The following is an 18956-nucleotide window of genomic DNA, read 5'->3' as shown; positions in this document are numbered from 1 at the left end:
ACAGCAGACTCAGAAATACATCTGCTTCCTCCTTTGCAGATCACAAATAATTTTTTTTCTACTTTTTTTTTTTGGAGTGGAACTGAGAAAATTAAAGGATACCATATCATTTCATATCTTAAGCTTAAGACTTAATCACATAGAATAATAAAAATAAAACATTAAAATTTTATTAATAATGTCATTGTTCCAATATCCACTGAACAATTTCTGAGTGACCTGTCTCTCTGCAGGTAGAATTAACTAAATTGGGAACTGAACCACAGAGCAGCCTGATGATGAACTAAGGTTTACACAGGGTCTTGGTGGCAGAGTAGGAACTACAGCCAAGTATTAAGTACTAACCACCCTTCCATGTCCCTGTCCTGTCTTAATTTGTTTCTTATATGAATGCTATGTGCCACCTAAAACTTGTGTGCTTTCACTTGCCTGCTTTCATTTGAATGACTGCGGTGCTTGTGAACCTTGAATAACTGATAGACTTCATTGGCTTATATAAATGCACCTGACACACAACAGCTAGTGAAGTCTATTTTAGTTGTCATAAAAGAGACATGAAGTATTGTAAGATGAATGTTCCTCTCTTCTGGAAATTTTTATATTCAAGACAGAGTAAAATTTGACATTGAAAAGACATGAGTTTTTAGCAAAGCTGGAAAATAAAAGCTTCTACTGACAGCATTTCCATTGCAGTACTCTTATGTGGGAGGAATACACATCAAGATATTTTCTGACTAAAAACATGCTGAAGAACAAGGGTGATAAGTTATAGATCACCACTATTTATGGTATTTTTATGGTGGGTGCGTTTACTCTTGTATAGCATTTGTTCTAGTGTTGAGCTGAATTGAAAGAAAGTGTGTGTTGTCCATCCTTGTTCCAAAACACACTTTCACTGTGTTTTGGACCTTTTACCTTCAGAGACTGATCTAAATACTTTATGAGAAAGTAAATTGATATGGCAGCCACGAAACTTCAGTCGTTCATGCTTTATCTTTTTACTTATCCTCTTGCTTATCCTTTAAGCAAAGGAAAAATATTGCTAGTTATGGGAACACTATGATGCTAAGCTATTCTAAATATGATTTCCAAAACACTCCACAACCCGCTCTTCTGCCCTTGCCCTACAACTACAGAACAAACCCACAGAGATAATTTTAATTATCTTTTATTTCTATTTATAGGTCACATGCGAGAGTACATAGAAGTGATAACTGGGCGGGAGGGATTGGGCAGTAGGTTGAAAATAACAGCAGAAAGCATTTCTTTCCCCTGGCAGTCAGCTCTGTTAGAACAAACATTTCAACAAGTTTGCTGCAGCACTAGCACATTTTATTTTCTTTTCTCAGTGAAGGTGGTAGTTGGACCATAAGGCTGCACACTTTTAATTTTGCTTTTTTCTTTTTTTTTTACCATCTTTGCGAAGAACATTATTTACATGTTAATCTGCAATGTAATTACAATAAAGTAACTGTATCCTGGTGTCGAAGAAACAAAATGGGAATGCTTTACAGCTTTCTATTGTAATAAGTGTTCTTATCTAACAAACATTCATCTGAGCAAGAAGAGATGGAAGGGGTCAGAGCCATGCCATGCTCTTATGCGTGGCAAGTGGAGCAGGAGAGAAAAGAAGCTGCTTTGCCTGTATAAACTGCCAGAGAACTGCCTTTCCTATTGGGGCTTATATCAGTTTAGCAAACTGCTTTCTATAGTTTGCTTTTTTTTGTGTGTGCAAATTCCACTTCATTAGCAAACACTATCTTCTGAATGATGCCTCCTATATTAGTTTATCCAGAGTGTCACTGAAATATTTGTGGTGTTCTTAACATGTAGAAAACGCTGAACAGAAAAAAAAATGCATTGCGAAGACAGTTGCAGCTGAAATTTTGATGCAAAAGTAGTTAATGAATGTGAAAGCACAGGAAGAAACAGAAAAGTACTGCCTTGCCCGACATTTTTGCATTTGGGTGGGGTAGATGGATGAATATTATGTTTCTTTCAAACAATATGCTCTTCCCTGTAACTTCTTGTTTATTGTTAGCAGAGAGTCCCTGAATGATGTCTGCTGGTGTGAGTGGTGCCATCTGGAAAACAGGCTTCTGACTTGTTTAGAGTTCAATCCGGTTGCTTATTTATCAGGGCAAGGAGATTAAGTGGTTAATTTTGCTGGGATGCTGTTTGCCTATTTTACAATAATATTTTTACAGCTTTCTGAAAAGACCAAGTACTAAATGAAAATTATTTTTCATTACGTGCCTTGTTTAGCCAGACAACATGTTATAATCTGGCATTAGTATTTTTCCAAGTCGAGTTTGGCAGACAAAACTGTGGCATAGCGAAGGAGAAAACTTACTTCATGGTTTGCTCTTGTTAAAATGCATCCATTTTAATGAAAGTGTTGGCTTGTAGCCTGTTCTTGTTTGGAAATAGTCCCAGTACCAGGGATGTTAAAGAATGTAAGTAGCCCTGTTCTTTGGGAGATTATTTGGAATGGGGTTTATTTCTTCCTTCCTCCCACCTTTTGAAAAAGAGCTGATACTGAATGGCACCTCAGCTAGCAGGGCTGCTTACCAGCTTCTCATGTTATTGCTGCCCAAATTAGGTAGAGACTGAAATCTGTAACTTTGAGTGGACGCCAGAAAGCTGCTCTCGGTCTGCGTCCTATGTTTGGAAACTCTGCTTCCTAACTGTACTTTCTCGTGCTGTCTGTGCCCTCAGTATGTAACTACCAACTGTCACGGTGTGTTTGGTGACCTTGCGGGGTAATGTGGTGTGTACGGGTCAAGCTTTGGCACTTAGTGTTGAGTTTGGATCTTCCTTTCTAACTACAGTTTTAGGTTGGCTGGTAAAGCTGTTAATCAGTGGTCTGTTGTCCTTTCTTACACTTAGCCAACTTAAAGCATACAAGTTGTATTGATTTTCTCTTTAAAATTCTTCCAAACTAATTTATGAGAAGTCATCTCATAAAAAGTAGCAGTTCTGGCCTTTGTCAGCTTTTCCATTAAACTTATTCTTCATTCATCAAGTAGCACGCAGCATGACGTTGTTTACAAATGCTGGATGTCAGCTAAAGCTCTCAAGATTTTTTCTTTATGATTGACTGGTGGAGCAATATGATGCTTTTGAAGAAAAAAATTGTTTAAGTCTGTATGTGTACAGTAGATAGAAAAGGAGAAAAAATTAGGTGCAAGTGTGGAGCTAGACACAAAATAGTGAAGTTTATAAGGTGTAATCACTGTTAGTTTCTGTGTGCTCCAGAGACTGAGGAGCTGAGCTTTCAAATATACTGGACATGTTTTAAAGGCTGGTTAATTTTTTGAAACTCTTGAAAAGGCTCTACTACTAAAGAAAGAGGCTTCCAGGTGAAAGACTGAAGTGCTATCAAGAATAAGAATAGTAATAATACAAAAGCTGATCCATACTGCATGTTCCACATGTGCTCATATTTATCGTAATGAATATTCTATTGAGAAATGAATTCTGTGGAAGTAAATGAGAAACTGTAAACTGTATGTGTCATCCTGTGGCATGTACCAGATAACAAGTAATGGTAAATATGCTGAAGTACAACACTGAGATGGAGTGTAAATATTGTAATGGGTTAATTTCCACTGTTCTTGCAAAGCACTTGTGTTGGATTTTTTAGATATGATCCTTTAATTCTTCAACCACATCTAGCAATGATTTATAAAATACTTTCAAATATTGCTAGTAAACAATTTTCTTTATCAAATTAATTTATAGAGGGCATAAAGGAAGAACCTGAAGTGCTCTTTGAGGAACTACTTGAGAGGGCCAAAGCTGGAGAGCCAAAAGCACAAACGGAGGTAACTTTATATGATCTTTGTCCAGTCTTGTTTGCTCTTAATTCCAAAAATAGCACTGCCTGCTGTAGAACTATTATCTCTTCTTTAGTTGAACTGTATCTGTTTTGATCTTAAACTATTCAAAGAAAGGTGATGCCAGATGGTTTCTCCGCCTTGAGAAATGCTGCTTGCTTGGGAGTGTTAATGGCTTCAGGTCCAACTCTTGAGTAAGCCTTTAGGACGCATATGAAAACGGGGAGGGTAGGCTGAGAACATGGAGAAGGTACAGAACTGCTTTTGCCCCCCCCCCCCCCCCTTTTTTTTTTTTAAAGCATATGCCAAAGAGGTGTGGAGGTGTGCAGATAGGGACTATTAAATGCTGTTGGTTCAGCAGTGCGCTATATACAAAGATACCAGGACCCTTAGGCCGGACTCTGGAAGAAACTGCCATTGAGGTGCTTTAGCAGGAAGAGAAGTTGGTTGATGTTTTGCTCTTATACCATTTCTCTGTTGAATTAGCACATTTTAGAAAAGAAGCCCCTCCTTATTTATTGAAATTAGCTATGTTTATTTGTGTAGTGGCAGATATAATTGAATTAATAGTGGCAGTTCTGTCCCTGTATGTGTTAGCACTTTAGGTGTCCCTTAGGTTTTTGAAAAATTGTACCAGTTTTCCGCTGCATTCCGTTATCTGGTGTATTGGTCTGGTATAAATAGCTTAAAATTGTTTAGGAGGGTTTTAATTTGTGTTTGACTTGGTTAGCGTTTTACTTGAGCATTCTTTTCCAGCTTCAGCTTTGATGGCAAAAGGGAGTGGTTATGGTCTCCTGCATGCTCGTTGGTGGTTTGGGTTTTTCCCCAAGGATCACCACGCTTTTTGCAAACAAAAATAAAGGGTGAGGATGGGAAAGAAATCATTTTAAAGCTGGTAAAAAAAAAAAAATGTGGTAATGCCAGGCTCACTCCCCACTCCACCTCAACTTGTTTGAGGGGCAGGCTGTCCTTGGAGTTGCAACCTGAGACAGTAACAAATTCCTCACCTTTGAAACAGCCAGTGGCTTTGTGGAGGATGAAGCTTTAGCCTTGAGGGAATTGCTCCTGTAAAATCCACATTCTGGCTCTATTCTTCCACACAAAAGAAAGCAAACCCCATAAACATTCTTTCAGGATATAACTTCCAGTTATTGAGTAAGAAATACCTTATGTAATCTAAGCCTATGATGTGTGCGTATGTACTTATATAAATAATAATTTTTATCCTTCTCAATTCATTCCACCTTCACTCCCTTCCTTTAGGTCTTTAACTGTGTACACTTTCTGTTCCCACACTATAATAGGATTCTTGTCGTAAAGAGATCCAGCATACAATTTTGCTGTAGTATGCACTCAGGATGAATTGACTGCCTGAAAAGGCACCCCAAATACAGTCATTTCTTTTCTATGCAATCAAATTTGTGACTTGTGGAGAGGAATTAACTTCTAGTTTTTAAACACCCCCCCCTAAAAAAAATATTTCTTCTCTATTATTGAATATGTCCCTTTAGAATCAGTTAGAAAAATCTATTTTTATTTCCTGCCTTTGTAGGAGTACAAGTGAGAAGCTGAGATGGCACTGTTGTGCTGTTTGCTAATAATTAGGAAGTCAAACACAAGAAATCACTCGGTTCACTGGCTTGTAGTTATTACTATGAGTTTATTCAAAAATAACCCTGCAATGACTATGGAAATAAATGCACTCTGAGTGGCTGTCAACCTGTATTACTGTAGCTTTATGTAGTTTCTTTATTGAGAAATAACTGTATGGCAGTTATGTAAATGAGACACCCACAGCTGGAATTATGTAGTGGAGAAAAGGCAGCTCTGTGTCTTTAACCAGAGGATCTCTGCAAGGAGACTGCTTGAGATAACCGCCGCGGTTGGTAAAGCCCGCGGTTGCAAAGAGCAACCTTTGGAGAAGTACAGTATGAAGAACTGTGTTAAGCCGTTACCAGCTATGACTTCATTTCACAGTTTTAGCTCATGGGAAAGAGAGAATCCCTGATTGCTTAAATGACAAATCTGAGGTTAACACCTTTTCCCATCAGTTCTTCCTCCTTTGATTGCTGCGGGCCAGAGCTTTGCAGCCATCTTCAGGTGGTTTCATGTAGGAGCTTTGTTATGCAGTGAAAGGTGGCTGTTGCATGGGGCTTGTTCAGAGAGAGCTGGTGGACCTTCCAGTAGTGTTTTGTGGAAAGCCTTGATGTTTGTTATGGCACTTTGGAGGTGGGTTTTTTTGCTACCATAACTTTTAACATACACAAAAGCTTGTAATTTTATAATCAAAATAAAGGGAAAATATTTTCTAGTTGCTCAGATTTTGGGGGTGGGTTCTGTAGGGTTTTTTTGGAGGGGGAATATGATTAAATTCTAATGCTGAACTTCAAAAAAAAAAAAAAAAACCAAAACAAAAAAAAACCCCACCAAACCCACAAAACAAAACCAACAACAAAAAAACCAAAAAAACCCACAAAAACAAAACCAACAACAAAAAAACCAAAAAAACCCCACAAAACCAAAACCAACAATAAAAAAAACCCAAAACCCCACAAAAACAAAACCAACAACAACCGCCCCCCAAAACCACCACACCAACCAAAAAACCAAACAACCCCCAAAAAAACACTAACCCCCCCCGCAAAACCCCAAACAACAAAGCAAACAAACAAATGCCAAACAATAAAAAAAAAAAAAAAAACCAACCCCACAGGCAAGCCAAAAAACCACTTCTATCATTAAACAGGTGTTATGCTATCATTTTCCTTGTGCAGTAGCCTTGTGCAATATGACTAATTCCAAAATCTGCTTGTTTATGTTGCAATACAAGTTTCTATGTCCAAGAGATCCTTATAAACTTAAAAGAGCTGCATCATTAAGTGCTACTACTCTTGAAGCTTTGCTCAAAATCTCAGCGGCTATGAACACGCTCAAGAAACAGCTGTTCTTGTCAGAGGATGTTGTTTACCATGTAACTTGTTCAAGCAATTCCTTTCTGAAATAAATAGCTGAAGGTACATCTGCAGTTGGGTGATAAATTACCAGGCAATTGCTGAAATCTTTTATTTTTTTTCCATCTCATATACTCTCTTCTTGGTCTGCCACTATATCTGTGCACTGCCTGTTGAACTCTGGCATGACCTTGTAATCAATGTGTAGTTCTGACTTTTGGATTACTTAGTCCAATTTTTTTCTTATTTCTGTATGGTTTTGGATAGCTTCACTGGATGTGCTATGAGTTTAATCACTATGATGTCTACCCAGTAACTATCTATGTAGAAGTTGTTGGAGCACTCACTTAGGTGTGTGAGACCAGTTGAAAGGCTGGAGACCTAACCTTTACTGGAAGAAAAAGATCTTTTTGATTATATCAGTGTGTTTGATCTACATGGGAATAATGTGAATTATTAATCTTTCAGAGGTATTTCTTTAGTCACCTTTAGTGGTAATACCAAAGGCAAAGTTTCGGAGAAACTGTCAGACAGGTTTTTTGCAGCAGATAATACTGTGGACTTATGGAGCTATGCTCTTAAGGTATTGCATTAATTACTCCTAGAATGTAACTGAAGGAACAGTAGGGAGAGAGGGAGTGCAGTGAGCCAAGCAAAAGCATTTCCCAGATTCTCCAGGCATGCAGATAAAATGTCCAGTAGTTTTGGCCACTTTCTGCCATTTAATGTTTTGTTGCCTTGTGGTATGATAAGCAGAAGTGTTTCATGCTATTGCATAAATATATTTACTAGTATATTATCATATATTTCAGTTTTATAGAAGGAAGAAAAAAGGTGGTGTTTTTTCTTATCTGTAAAACAGTAATATAGGCAACTGCTTGATAATTTCTGTAATACTGAACAGGAGGATTTTTACAGGCTATTTCACTGAATTTGCTTGATGCTTAAGCAGTATTAGTTTTATTCCATTCACTAATTAATCATGAGTTTGCTTTGACCTTCAGTGGCTAAACTGCTATGAGTCAGGGATTTCACTGCTGAAGCCTACTTCCATGTCAAGGCCCTTTGTCAATAACTTCATCTGAATTTCTGAATGTCGCTGGCGCCAGGTTATTACACTTAATTTTTGTGTTTCTAAAATGAGGCTAGCAGTGTTGTCTGACCATTGTTATAGGAGGAAAAGAATTCAAGAAGACTTTTAGAATTCAAGAAAACTTTTAACACCGGGAGCTTTACCTGATCCTGCTAGATGCCCGAAGACCAACGGCAGCTAATTCATGGACCTGGCCAAATGTGTTGCGATTCCTTCTTGCTTCCAGTTCTGGAAACTGATCTTTCCCTGCAGAAGATCGACTTACAGCTATGTTCCTTAGTGCTAGGAGCAAATGTTTTGACCTTTTGTTCAGAGAGAATTTATTCTAGCTGAGTTCCAGGGGGTGGGAGGAGAGAGACAGAAAGAGTAGAGTGTATTTCAGTAATTGAAGGAATTCTGTTCCCTACTTATTCTAGGTGGGGAAACACTTCTTAAGATTAGCAGAAGAGGAGGATGAAGAACTTAACAATTGTAGTGCAGTTGACTGGTTCATCCTTGCTGCTAAGCAAGGTCGAAGAGAAGCTGTCAAACTGTTGCGTAGATGCCTGGCAGACAGAAGAGGTATGGGTTCTCGGAGACTTTTTGCTTGCGCTTACCACTTTATCTGAAATAGTACTATATTCATTTTAACACTGAAAAGAGGGATTAAAATACGATGGGAATGTTCATGGCAAAATTATGTAAGTAGTTGCTGATAGCCTGTTCAAATAGGTAACTTAAAAAGTATTAATTGCTGATAGTGCTCATAAAAGCATTTATATTAATTATTTGCTTGAATTCCTTTATGGAATTCATGCTTGTTCTTCCCCTCCCCACCTTTCATTGAAGCTCCTTTTCTTTGACCGTGAAGGTCATATATAACCACACACCACCTACATACATATCTGCTGTTGTGTCATTCTTTTGCCCCTCTCCAACCTCTCTCCTAATTGGTCTTTTTCACTGTCTTCTCCCACTTTAAGATTCATATCTTTCTTCATGCTACTTCTCACGCTTGGAAGCGTCTCCTTTCGTCTGCCAACTATCTGAACTCTTATTTACAGGAGAAAAAAAAACAACCACCCAACTTTCATTAAATTTTGCTGCCTTTTACATGTCACCCATGCATATCTGCACAACCTTTTGCCTGAACTGCTGTACTTCAAAAGCTGAAGCAAGACAAGGATAATGTGTGACTTGCACAGTCTTTGAAGTACAGTTTAAACTTAAGCAATGTGATTAGATTTTGATAAGCAATGGGCACAGAAGGGCATTTGAGTAATTTACTTAGGTGATCAAGATGTGAATGAAACTTGAAGTTGCAGACTAAACTGAGAAAAATAAATTGTGGGCAAATCTGTCATTTCTGCATGGGTGTGGGATAATAGTATGTAATGTGTTTTTCTTTTCTTGAGGCATCACTTCTGAGAACGAGCAAGAAGTGAAAAAGTTATCATCTGAGACTGACTTGGAGAGAGCTGTGAGGAAAGCTGCCTTAGTCATGTATTGGAAATTAAACCCCAAAAAGAAGAAGCAATTAGCAGTTTCTGAACTACTGGAAAATGTTGGGCAAGTTGACAATGAAGGTTTGTTAATGAACTGATTTATGGTATTGATAAAATACAGACTTACAGGCAGAATACAGCTAGAAACCTAAAGGGCTTTATAAACAATCAGGCATGAGATAACAGTAAATGTATGCTCTACTTAAGAAAAACTAACAGTGTTAACGACTCTAACTCTCTTTTAATAACTGCGCTCCCTGGACCAATAAAGTTAGTTCAAAGGCCTGCCAATTCTTGCTGTAGGTTGTGATTCAGTTAAGCACTCATTCAAGTGACCAAATATTAAAAATATCTTAATTTGACACTCGCTGTCCTTAGAAAATAAATCTTTTATGGCTTTGCTGTGTTTGATTTTTTTTTTTTTAAATTTTTTTCTTTTTTTTTCCTTAACAGTCATCCTGATGATATCTTACTAGTTATTTCAGTTTACAAATCCAGTCTTCAACACAGCTGGCTCAGTCTGCCATTACAACGGCATATGTTAGCTATGTCAATGCTGTTCCCTTTTCTAATACAGTAATAGGAATATAGAAAGCTATATAGCCATGTCTTACCTGTTTATGTGTATGTTTGTCTTTTCCTGACTGAGGAAATACCATTCTCCAGATATTGCAGCTTGAGGAACATTCCAGTTATTGTTTGATCACTTTAATTGACTGCTTTGACTTTCCATAAACTTCTGTTATTGAACCAGATGGTGAGAAGCAACCTGGCCCAGTCCCAAAGTCGGTGCAGAAGCAGAGAAGAATGCTGGAGCGGTTAGTGAGCAGTGAATGTGAGTGCATGCTACTGCTTTCAATCTTGGCCTGTGGCTTTGGTTTCTATTTTGTTTTGCTAAGCAATTTTGTGCTGCCAGAGTAAGAATGTGTAGTAAGTTTGGATTGCTATAAACTGATAGTGTCAATTTATTATATGTGCAAGGAAAATAACTGATCCGCCTGTGAACTCACAGAAGACATCACCATTACAGTCAACTTGTCAGTGATTAGTATACTAAGAGGAGTTTGCATGTCATTTGTTATTTTTATATTCTTGCCCTTTCAGCACTTACAAGTCTATTCAGCAAAAAAAATTTTTGCACTTTCAATAATGTTTTTTTTAGTTCTAAACTGTAGTAAGCTTTCTGATTACAATAAGAGAATTAATTATGCAACCATTTAATGCAGACAGATCCCTCATTCTATCTGCCTTGCTTCTGTTTGCCATTCCCTGATAATTAATGTTTGTCTCTTCATATTTGTTCAAGAATTGCTATAGGAAAGATGCACCAAGATATTTCTTTCACAACTTAGGAGCAGCTTAGTTCATGTAGTGGGGAGAATTAAACCACTCAACACACGCAGGGTCAGATTTGTAGACCCATATCTGTGAGTCTTGTAAGGTATGGTGGGGTGGGGGGTTGGAATTGAAATAAAGTTCTCCCTAGCCTTGCATACCTAAGAAATGCTGATATGTTGCTGGGCCTTCAGGAGGAAAGTCACATTGTTAAATTAAGAAAATGAATTATAAACAGTGCAGCATGTGTAGTTTTTCAAGAATGTTATCTAACATAAGGCTCGATTAATCATTGTCGGGGAAAATCTCAGTTTCTTGTAATGCAGTAGGTCATATGAAATAGTTCATGTGCAATCCAGATCAGTTCTTGAAGAGCACTTTTGAATGTCACAAAGCATATTACTTACTAATACATCGATAGTTGAGAATACGTGTAACTAAAGCGTCATATGTGGATTAGTGAGCCAAATCTGGGGGTTTGCAGGTTTAAACTCCTTGAAAGATTAGATTTACATTTAGTTAGGTCAGTTTGGCCTTTACCTTCAAGGATTGTGTTCGTTACACAGGTGACTTCTGAAAATAACATTCCTAAGAAGAGTGGAGTATTCAGTTTTATGTTAACTTTCACAGAAGTAAAAGAGGAGGAGGGACGCGTGCCTGTGTATATGAGTAAGGGAGTAGGTGATGGGAGAAATAGTATTTTGGAAGCCAAGCTTCTGGTCCTATCAAAACTTCTGTGGGAGTAGGTCAGCTGTTCTTGTGACTTGTTTGCCACTTCTGGAAAGCTAGACATAGTCCTTCACGGATAAGACTGTTGTGTTTCATTGTCTGGTCATCGTATCGTAACACAGGTGTATCTGGGTTCATTGCTGCTATGTTGCATTGGTGCTTAGTGGACGACACTGGTGTTCTTTCCGTCCCTTAGCTGAACTGGCATGTGCTGATAGAGCATGAGTGCAAACCAAGTAATTTTGTTCTGGATTCTTCAGTAATTCAAAGAGTGTCAGAAAAGGAACTGGCTTTTTTTTTTTTTTTGAAGGCTTAAATGGCAGATAAAATAGCAGGAGAGTAAATGAACCTACATGTAAGCGTAGGCAGAAATTGATGTGCATATTTTTCTTTTTCTACGGCGGATGGAGGAGGCAGGGGAATTTGTCATAACCAAATTGAAGAAAAAAATCTATGAATAATAAAGTAGAATCTACAACATACGCTTTTTATATCAATTTAAGAGACACTTGGGTGACAAAATACTAATAACATTTAAAAACGAAAAGTTTTCATCAAACACTTAAAGTAGGAGTTAAGCTGTTACCTCTTCTCTAGAGAGCTTTTATCTTTTCATGGATGAACAAGACAGCTGTTACTCTCTAGCACTTACTTCTCTGATCCACTGAGTTTCTCCATTTATCTTGCCAGCAGGAGATTCTTCCTTCAGTTTTAATATATTGCCAATACTTGGAAGATAATTTTTAAGCCAGATATGTGTTTGTAGATATCTGATCTGGGGTATCCTTAATGGGGAGGTATAAACGGAAGATTAGAGCTGACATTGTCAATGGACAGTTGTTGCATGCCTGAGAGTATACATGTAATTACATGTGATAGGCCATCTATACATAGTAAGTTAATAACTTCTTCCCCCTCAGGATGTCCCATGGTCCTGTAAAAGTGCCGTTAAGGAATTTTTGTAAGATTCTAATCGTGTCTGCTTGCTGATCCCACACCAAAAAGACTTGTCTTACCACTGTATATTTTGTCCCAGTAGGACAATAAATTTAGATGAGATATTTGGTATAACGCTTGATCCAAACCCCACCGAAGACAGCTAAGGAGTCTCACTGATTTCTTTGTGCAAGCGATGTCACCTTACAGTTTGTGAATGACAAGAATAGTTAGCAAAAATAAATCCTTTCTTGTTTCTTGGGAGGCATGCCAGATGGTATTTTGTGGGACATACGGGTTCATGTAATGAGGGGAGGCAGGGGGAGGGAAGTAGAAGTCCAAGCAAAAGGCAACATCCATGTTGTGAGATTAAAGCAGAAGATGGACTGTGAGCTGCTGTTTTTCTATTTAACTCTTAACACCCTTCTTCCTGTAGCAGGTATCTTGACACAAATACTTTATTTTGTTCTGTATCCACAGTGTTTTCAATATTAAATATTTTTTCTGTATATTAAAAACTTCTATAAATGTAGCATTTTTGTAAAATTAAACAAAATAATAGGCTCAAACCCACTAATCCTCTGATTTTAAATTTAGTGAAACAGTTCAGTTTTCTGTCTCTTTAAAATCTTAAACTAGTATTAAGCAGGCCAGCTTTCATATCTTTGTATCAGCTGACTAGCTAAACTTACTGTGTAGGAGGTGTGTTACAGATTTTTGTCATTCAAAAGTCTTTCATATCTACAGCAATGTCATTTGCTTTAGTGCATGGAAAAAAGTTGCTGTTAATTATCCTCCTTTACAAACGACATCAAGCTTGTCTACCATAGAAACTAGCTAATCCATGCTACTGTAAGGAACTGGCTATGAAAAGAGTTTGAAGCAGTGTATAAATCATCTTCTGTCTTGCAGCATCCCTAGAGTTTTGGGAAGTAACCTCTTGCCCCCCTTCTACTCACAGGACTGGATAAGGATCTTGCAGGGCAGAGCGATAAATTTTGTCTCTGTGTACAACTGAGCACAGTATATTTTGTTGCTGGCCATTTGTTTTAGATCATAGTTGATATAGTTTGAGGGAGGCCCTTTGTATAGCCACGTAGCATATTAAATTAGTACACTATACGTAACCTGTATTTAGTCTTGTAGATACAAATAATTGGGCATTTCCCATAATTACATGTCTAACTTCTGAACTCAGAAAAATGACTGTTAAATGCCAAATCGGAAGTCAGTTTTTCAGTTAATAACATACAGATAATTCATGACTGTTCCTGTACAATTCTTCCTTTTCAATGTAGCTGTTAGTTAAAAATTTCTCTCAAGCAGTTACCAAAGATATAATAGCTTATGATTTAAAACTGTGGGACTTAATCCAGTAGTCTTTTTTTTATTTTTCCTTGGAACACTTGCAGATAAGCTACATTCACTCACTCTGTTCTCCTGCTTACTGGTATAATAAACTTACCTGCTGGTCTGGCAAGATTTAGAGTAGTCATATATTGCTGGCACAAGCAGCTTGTTGTTTTCAGCACAGATCTCAGAACAAGTTGCAAGGTAAGCCTGTGTTATCGGTAGTTCAGTTTTCAAAGCCCAGAGTAGATCTTCTTTAATACCAGGAAAGAAAATTAATATTCCAACTCGTAATCAGTACAGTGACACTATTTACTCCAAGTCTTCATTTTATCTTTTAGCTAAAAAATTTATTGCTTTGGATGACTTTGTTGAAATTACCAAGAAGTATGCAAAGGGAATCATCCCATCTAACCTGATTATGCAGGAAGAGGAAGACGATGAATTGGCAGGAAAGACTCCTGAAGAGTTACCGCTCCGACTGAAGGTAAAAAGGCAGTACTGAACAGGTTATGTTGAAGGGCTCTTAACTTACGCATTTCAGACAAGACAGAGGTGACTTGCACTTGACTCTCAAAGCTGATGTTTAGTCTATACAGGTCCGTACAAGAATGGGTGCTGTAATTTCTTTTTGGACTTGACTTCATATATATGTTTACAGTGTCATATATATAAGTCATATATTTAAGAGAAAGGGATAATCGTTCTCCCTGGAAGAGGGCAATCTACCTTCATTACATCTCAGCGAGGATTTAAATGTCCCTATCGTAACTGCCATATTTTTATTATAGATATTATATGCTTCGTATCTTATTTAAACAGGAGCAAGCAGCTGGGAAAAATTATCCATAGCCTTGAGGTGTGAAAAGGTTCTATTATGAAGGAATTCAAGAATGGTGGAACTTGCTGTCAATGGTTTTCTATACTGATACTTCCCTAGGTAGTGAAAGGAGAAGGGAAAATTAAGGTGCATGCATTCAATACTGGTATAAATTTCAAGAAAGGTGAGGGGTTTCCAGGTGCTGACATGAGAGTTTTTGTTGTAATTGTTGTCATTTTGTTGTCCATTATCATATGGTGGGGGGGGGGGGGGGGGGGGGGGAAGGAGGGGAGGGGAGGGGAGTGTCTTTTTCTAGTCTTTTGAAAAACTAATATTCTGGAAGAGATGCATTTGTGAAGAACAGGGATACATTCACTAATAAACAGGCTTATGCCCAAGTCATTGAGTTTGTTGCCACAGTTCATCACAATGCATAAATCTTTGCTGAAGCATTCTTGGCCTTTCCCTTGAAGTAATTAATATAAAAGCGTAAGTTCTGGGAAGAACATAAAAACTATCTTTTTGTGGGGGAAGGAGGATTGTTTGCAGTATCTAATGTGCAGATGCTAATATTTGAATATTTGTTTGAAAAATCCTGTCCCTTTTTATTGATCCTATGTAAAGTGTGTGGTTGGCCATAGGAAGAGGATTTGATCCAGCAGTTCCTCTGTTGTCTGGTGACTGTGATGGACATAAGATAGGTAGAATTTTAAGATCCTGTACAGTTACTGTTGTGGAGTTAAAAGAATAACTATAATTACTACACTTTTAGGGAAAGGTATTTCTGCTGCTTACAAACCAGATTTTGACAGCTGCATCCCTAGATGCTTGGAAAGAACTGTTTTAAAGATAAACCACAGCTGTAAAGACTTCCTGTAAGTGCATATGAATCATATGCACTACTTCCTGTAGTGTATATGCATATCAGAATGTATAGCATAATCCTTGCAGAACAGCGGCAGAGTTAACTGCTTTAAAGCTACAGTACTCACAGCTCAAGTAATGACTTAAGATAGTACAGGACTGCAGCCATGTAGTTTATCTTCAGTATGAAGTTAGCAGAGCAGAATATTTGACTAGGAAGCCATTTAATTATATGTGTCAAAGGTAATGAAATACATCTTTCCTGAAATCGCCTCTGAGCTTCATCTGACTGAATTAATCAAAATAGAGCTAATAATCTCAGACAAAGTAATCTCATTTTATTGGCAACATTTGTCTGAAATATGAATCTTTTCATGTCAGCTGAGGTTAGACAACTATCTGCTACTGCTTCAGCTAAGAATATCTGTGATGTAAAGATACAAAACTGCTCATAAATAAAATGCTTCTTTCTCTCTTTCCAGGTTGTAAAATATCCGCTTCATGCCATTATGGAAATTAAAGAATACCTTATAGATATTGCATCAAAGGCAGGAATGCATTGGCTGTCTACCATTGTTCCAACACACCATATCAATGCTCTCATCTTTTTCTTCATCATCAGTAATCTGACAATTGACTTTTTTGCCTTCATTATTCCATTAGTCATATTCTATTTGTCCTTCATTTCCATGGTGATTTGCACACTGAAAGTTTTTCAGGACAGTAAGGCTTGGGAAAACTTCCGTGCTTTGACTGACTTACTGCTTCGTTTTGAACCAAACCTAGATGTTGAGCAAGCTGAGGTGAACTTTGGATGGAATCACTTAGAGCCATACATTTATTTTTTACTCTCGGTATTCTTTGTCATTTTTTCCTTCCCCATAGCAAGCAAAGACTGTATACCATGCTCAGAGTTAGCTACTGTCTCAGTCTTCTTCACAGTGACAAGTTACATGAGTTTAAGCACGTGTGCAGAACCTTACACACGAAGAGCGTTAATGACTGAGATAGCAGCAGGTTGCTTATCCCTATTGCAGGTATTACCTGGGAATTTTGGCTACTTGAAATTCTTAGGTAAAACCTTCTTTACGGTTCCTGTAGGCCATTTCTTTGTGATAAATGTAAGCATCCCATGCCTTCTGTTTTTGTACTTGTTCTATCTTTTCTTTAGAATGGCACAACTACGGAATTTTAAAGGCACCTACTGCTACCTGGTCCCATATCTGGTCTGCTTTATGTGGTGCGAACTCTCTGTGGTTATTCTGCGGGAGTCCTCTGGCATTGGGCTCGTTCGTGCATCAGTCGGTTATTTTCTGTTTCTCTTTGCACTCCCAGTGCTAGGTGTAGGCATTGTGCTGATGTGTCTTATCCATTTCATTAAGTGGTTTGTGTCTCTGGAGCTCATGAAAATTGTAGTGACTCTGGTTTTGTGTACTGTTCCTTTGCTCTTCCGATGGTGGACGAAAGTTAACTTCTCTGTAGTTGAAATGGTTAAATCCCTCACTCGAAGCTCAATTGTGAAACTCATTCTGGTGTGGATTACAGCTGTAGTGTTGTTCTGTTGGTTCTATGTGTATCGATCAGAGGGGATGAAAGTTTACAACTCTACCTTGACATGGAATCAGTACGCTTTCCTCTGCGGACCCCGGTCATGGAAGGAGACTAACATGGCACGTACTCAGATTTTATGTAGTCACCTGGAAGGACACAGAGTGACGTGGACTGGGCGGTTCAAATACGTGCGCGTGACAGAAATCGACAATAGTGCAGAATCTGCAATAAATATGCTTCCGCTTTTTGTTGGCGATTGGATGAGATGCTTATATGGTGAAACCTACCCTCTTTGTGACCCCAAAAATGTTACACTGGAGGAGGAAGAATTGTGTCGTCTCAAGTATTTGACAAAGCATAACTGCCACATGAAAATGTTTGATAGGTACAAATTTGAAATAACTGTGGGCATGCCTTTCAGTAGCAAAAATGGAACCAAGTCTATAGAGGAGGATGATATAACCAAAGATATTGTGCTGAAGGCAAGCAATGAGTTTAAAAAAGTGTTGTTGAACTTGAGGCAAGGAAGTATAATTGAATTCAGCACAATTCTGGAGGGTCGTCTTGGCAGTAAATGGCCTGTCTTTGAACTGAAAGCAATCACTTGCTTGAATTGCATGTCTAAACTCTTACCTGCAGGGAGGCATGTGAAAATAGAGCATGACTGGAGGAGCACAGTGCATAAAGCCATTAAATTTGCTTTTGATTTTTTCTTCTTCCCATTCCTGTCAGCTGCATAATGAGCTCCTGTATTTGTTCAGTGGTATCTTCAGTGTACGCTGCATTTACACTACCAAAGGTTTGGCTTCTTAAAAAGTGTTTTAAAAAAAAAAAAAACACCACCAAAAAAACCCCAAAAAACCCCAAACAAACAAAAAAAAACCCCACCTTGCTGTAGCAATGCTCAAAATATATGCGAATGTAGAGCATTGGTTGAGTTTTGTAAGTGTACACACTGTATCCTGACTTTAAACCCCGTATGACTGAAGTAATATATACTAGTTTAATGTTATAAATGAATGCAGGGGATTGCTGCTGACTAATTGCATGGAGACTGTTTTGTCCAAAATGGATATATGTTTGCCTGTGGTACGACACTAGATGCATTCACTTGCTTGATGTTAAAAGCACTTTACTCTTTAAATAGTCACAACGTGCCCATTTGTTTTTTTCACAGGTATGATTTAGAATAGGTAGCTGACAATAGCTTAGGTTGCATATATTGCTTGTATTTATTTGGTGTTTTCTAGAAAAAAGTGATCTTATAGTCAGCACCTGGTGGTGACATCTGCGTACAGAACTCGTCGTTTCACTATTTGTCCAGAAGATAGTGACTTTAATGTTTTTTGAAAGGGCACACCATTTCACACCCCAGCAAGGCTGTAAAAAGTCCTCAAGCTTCCATTTTGCATTAAGTATTCTGTACAAAGTATGCTATGTGTTCTGATTGGTTATGATAGCTACATATATGATACTAAGGTATAATCCATGCTGGTGTGTGAAGGACAAACACTAGAGAGTAAGGCTGGTATTGAGATGGTGCCAGTAACAGACAAGCCAAAGCAACTGAAAATAGTACCTAAAAGTCTACAGTGGAAACTGAAATAGAATGTTTGTTTAATGATTTGTATTGTGCAAATAAACATAAAATACAAACTTGAATTAAATGGGTACAACGCTTCTTCATTATGCTTTGACACTGAGCAGTTGTTTATGTTGCGCTGATAACAGCTTTCACTGAAAAATACAATTTAGAATGTTTAAAATGTTCTGGTATGAGATACTTGAAGTTGTTCTTCACATTATTTAAAGCTATCAGTAAAATCCGAGTATGCCAGGTGAAGTTTTTGTAGCTGTGAAATCTACATGTACTGCTTACCCCTGCTTTCATTGTGACTTACTACCTTTTTTGACCACTGGATTACTGTATTTCACAGATACATCACACTCCTTCCCTGACTATTCCACTGATCCTGCATTAGATTCTTTTTTGCCATTGCATAT

General features: G+C 37.9%; 1 protein-coding gene across 1 annotated transcript in view; it reads left to right on the top strand.

Moving 5' to 3' along the window:
* The window catches only part of WFS1 (wolframin ER transmembrane glycoprotein), a 35349-nt gene extending 16705 nt beyond the window's left edge, over positions 1-18644 (top strand). The window contains exons 3-8 of the mRNA XM_050895890.1: positions 3745-3827; positions 8300-8444; positions 9278-9448; positions 10122-10202; positions 14059-14204; positions 15884-18644. Of these exons, the coding sequence (XP_050751847.1) occupies positions 3745-3827; positions 8300-8444; positions 9278-9448; positions 10122-10202; positions 14059-14204; positions 15884-17692 (2435 nt within the window). The 3' untranslated portion in view covers positions 17693-18644. The remainder of the gene's footprint in view (positions 1-3744; positions 3828-8299; positions 8445-9277; positions 9449-10121; positions 10203-14058; positions 14205-15883) is intronic.
* Positions 18645-18956: the final 312 nt, after the last annotated feature.

The sequence above is a fragment of the Gymnogyps californianus genome, chromosome 4 (assembly GCF_018139145.2).
Source record: "Gymnogyps californianus isolate 813 chromosome 4, ASM1813914v2, whole genome shotgun sequence".
Taxonomy (NCBI): domain Eukaryota; kingdom Metazoa; phylum Chordata; class Aves; order Accipitriformes; family Cathartidae; genus Gymnogyps; species Gymnogyps californianus.
Note: the sequence above shows the minus strand (reverse complement) of the source record. Positions and strands in the feature narration are given on the sequence as shown.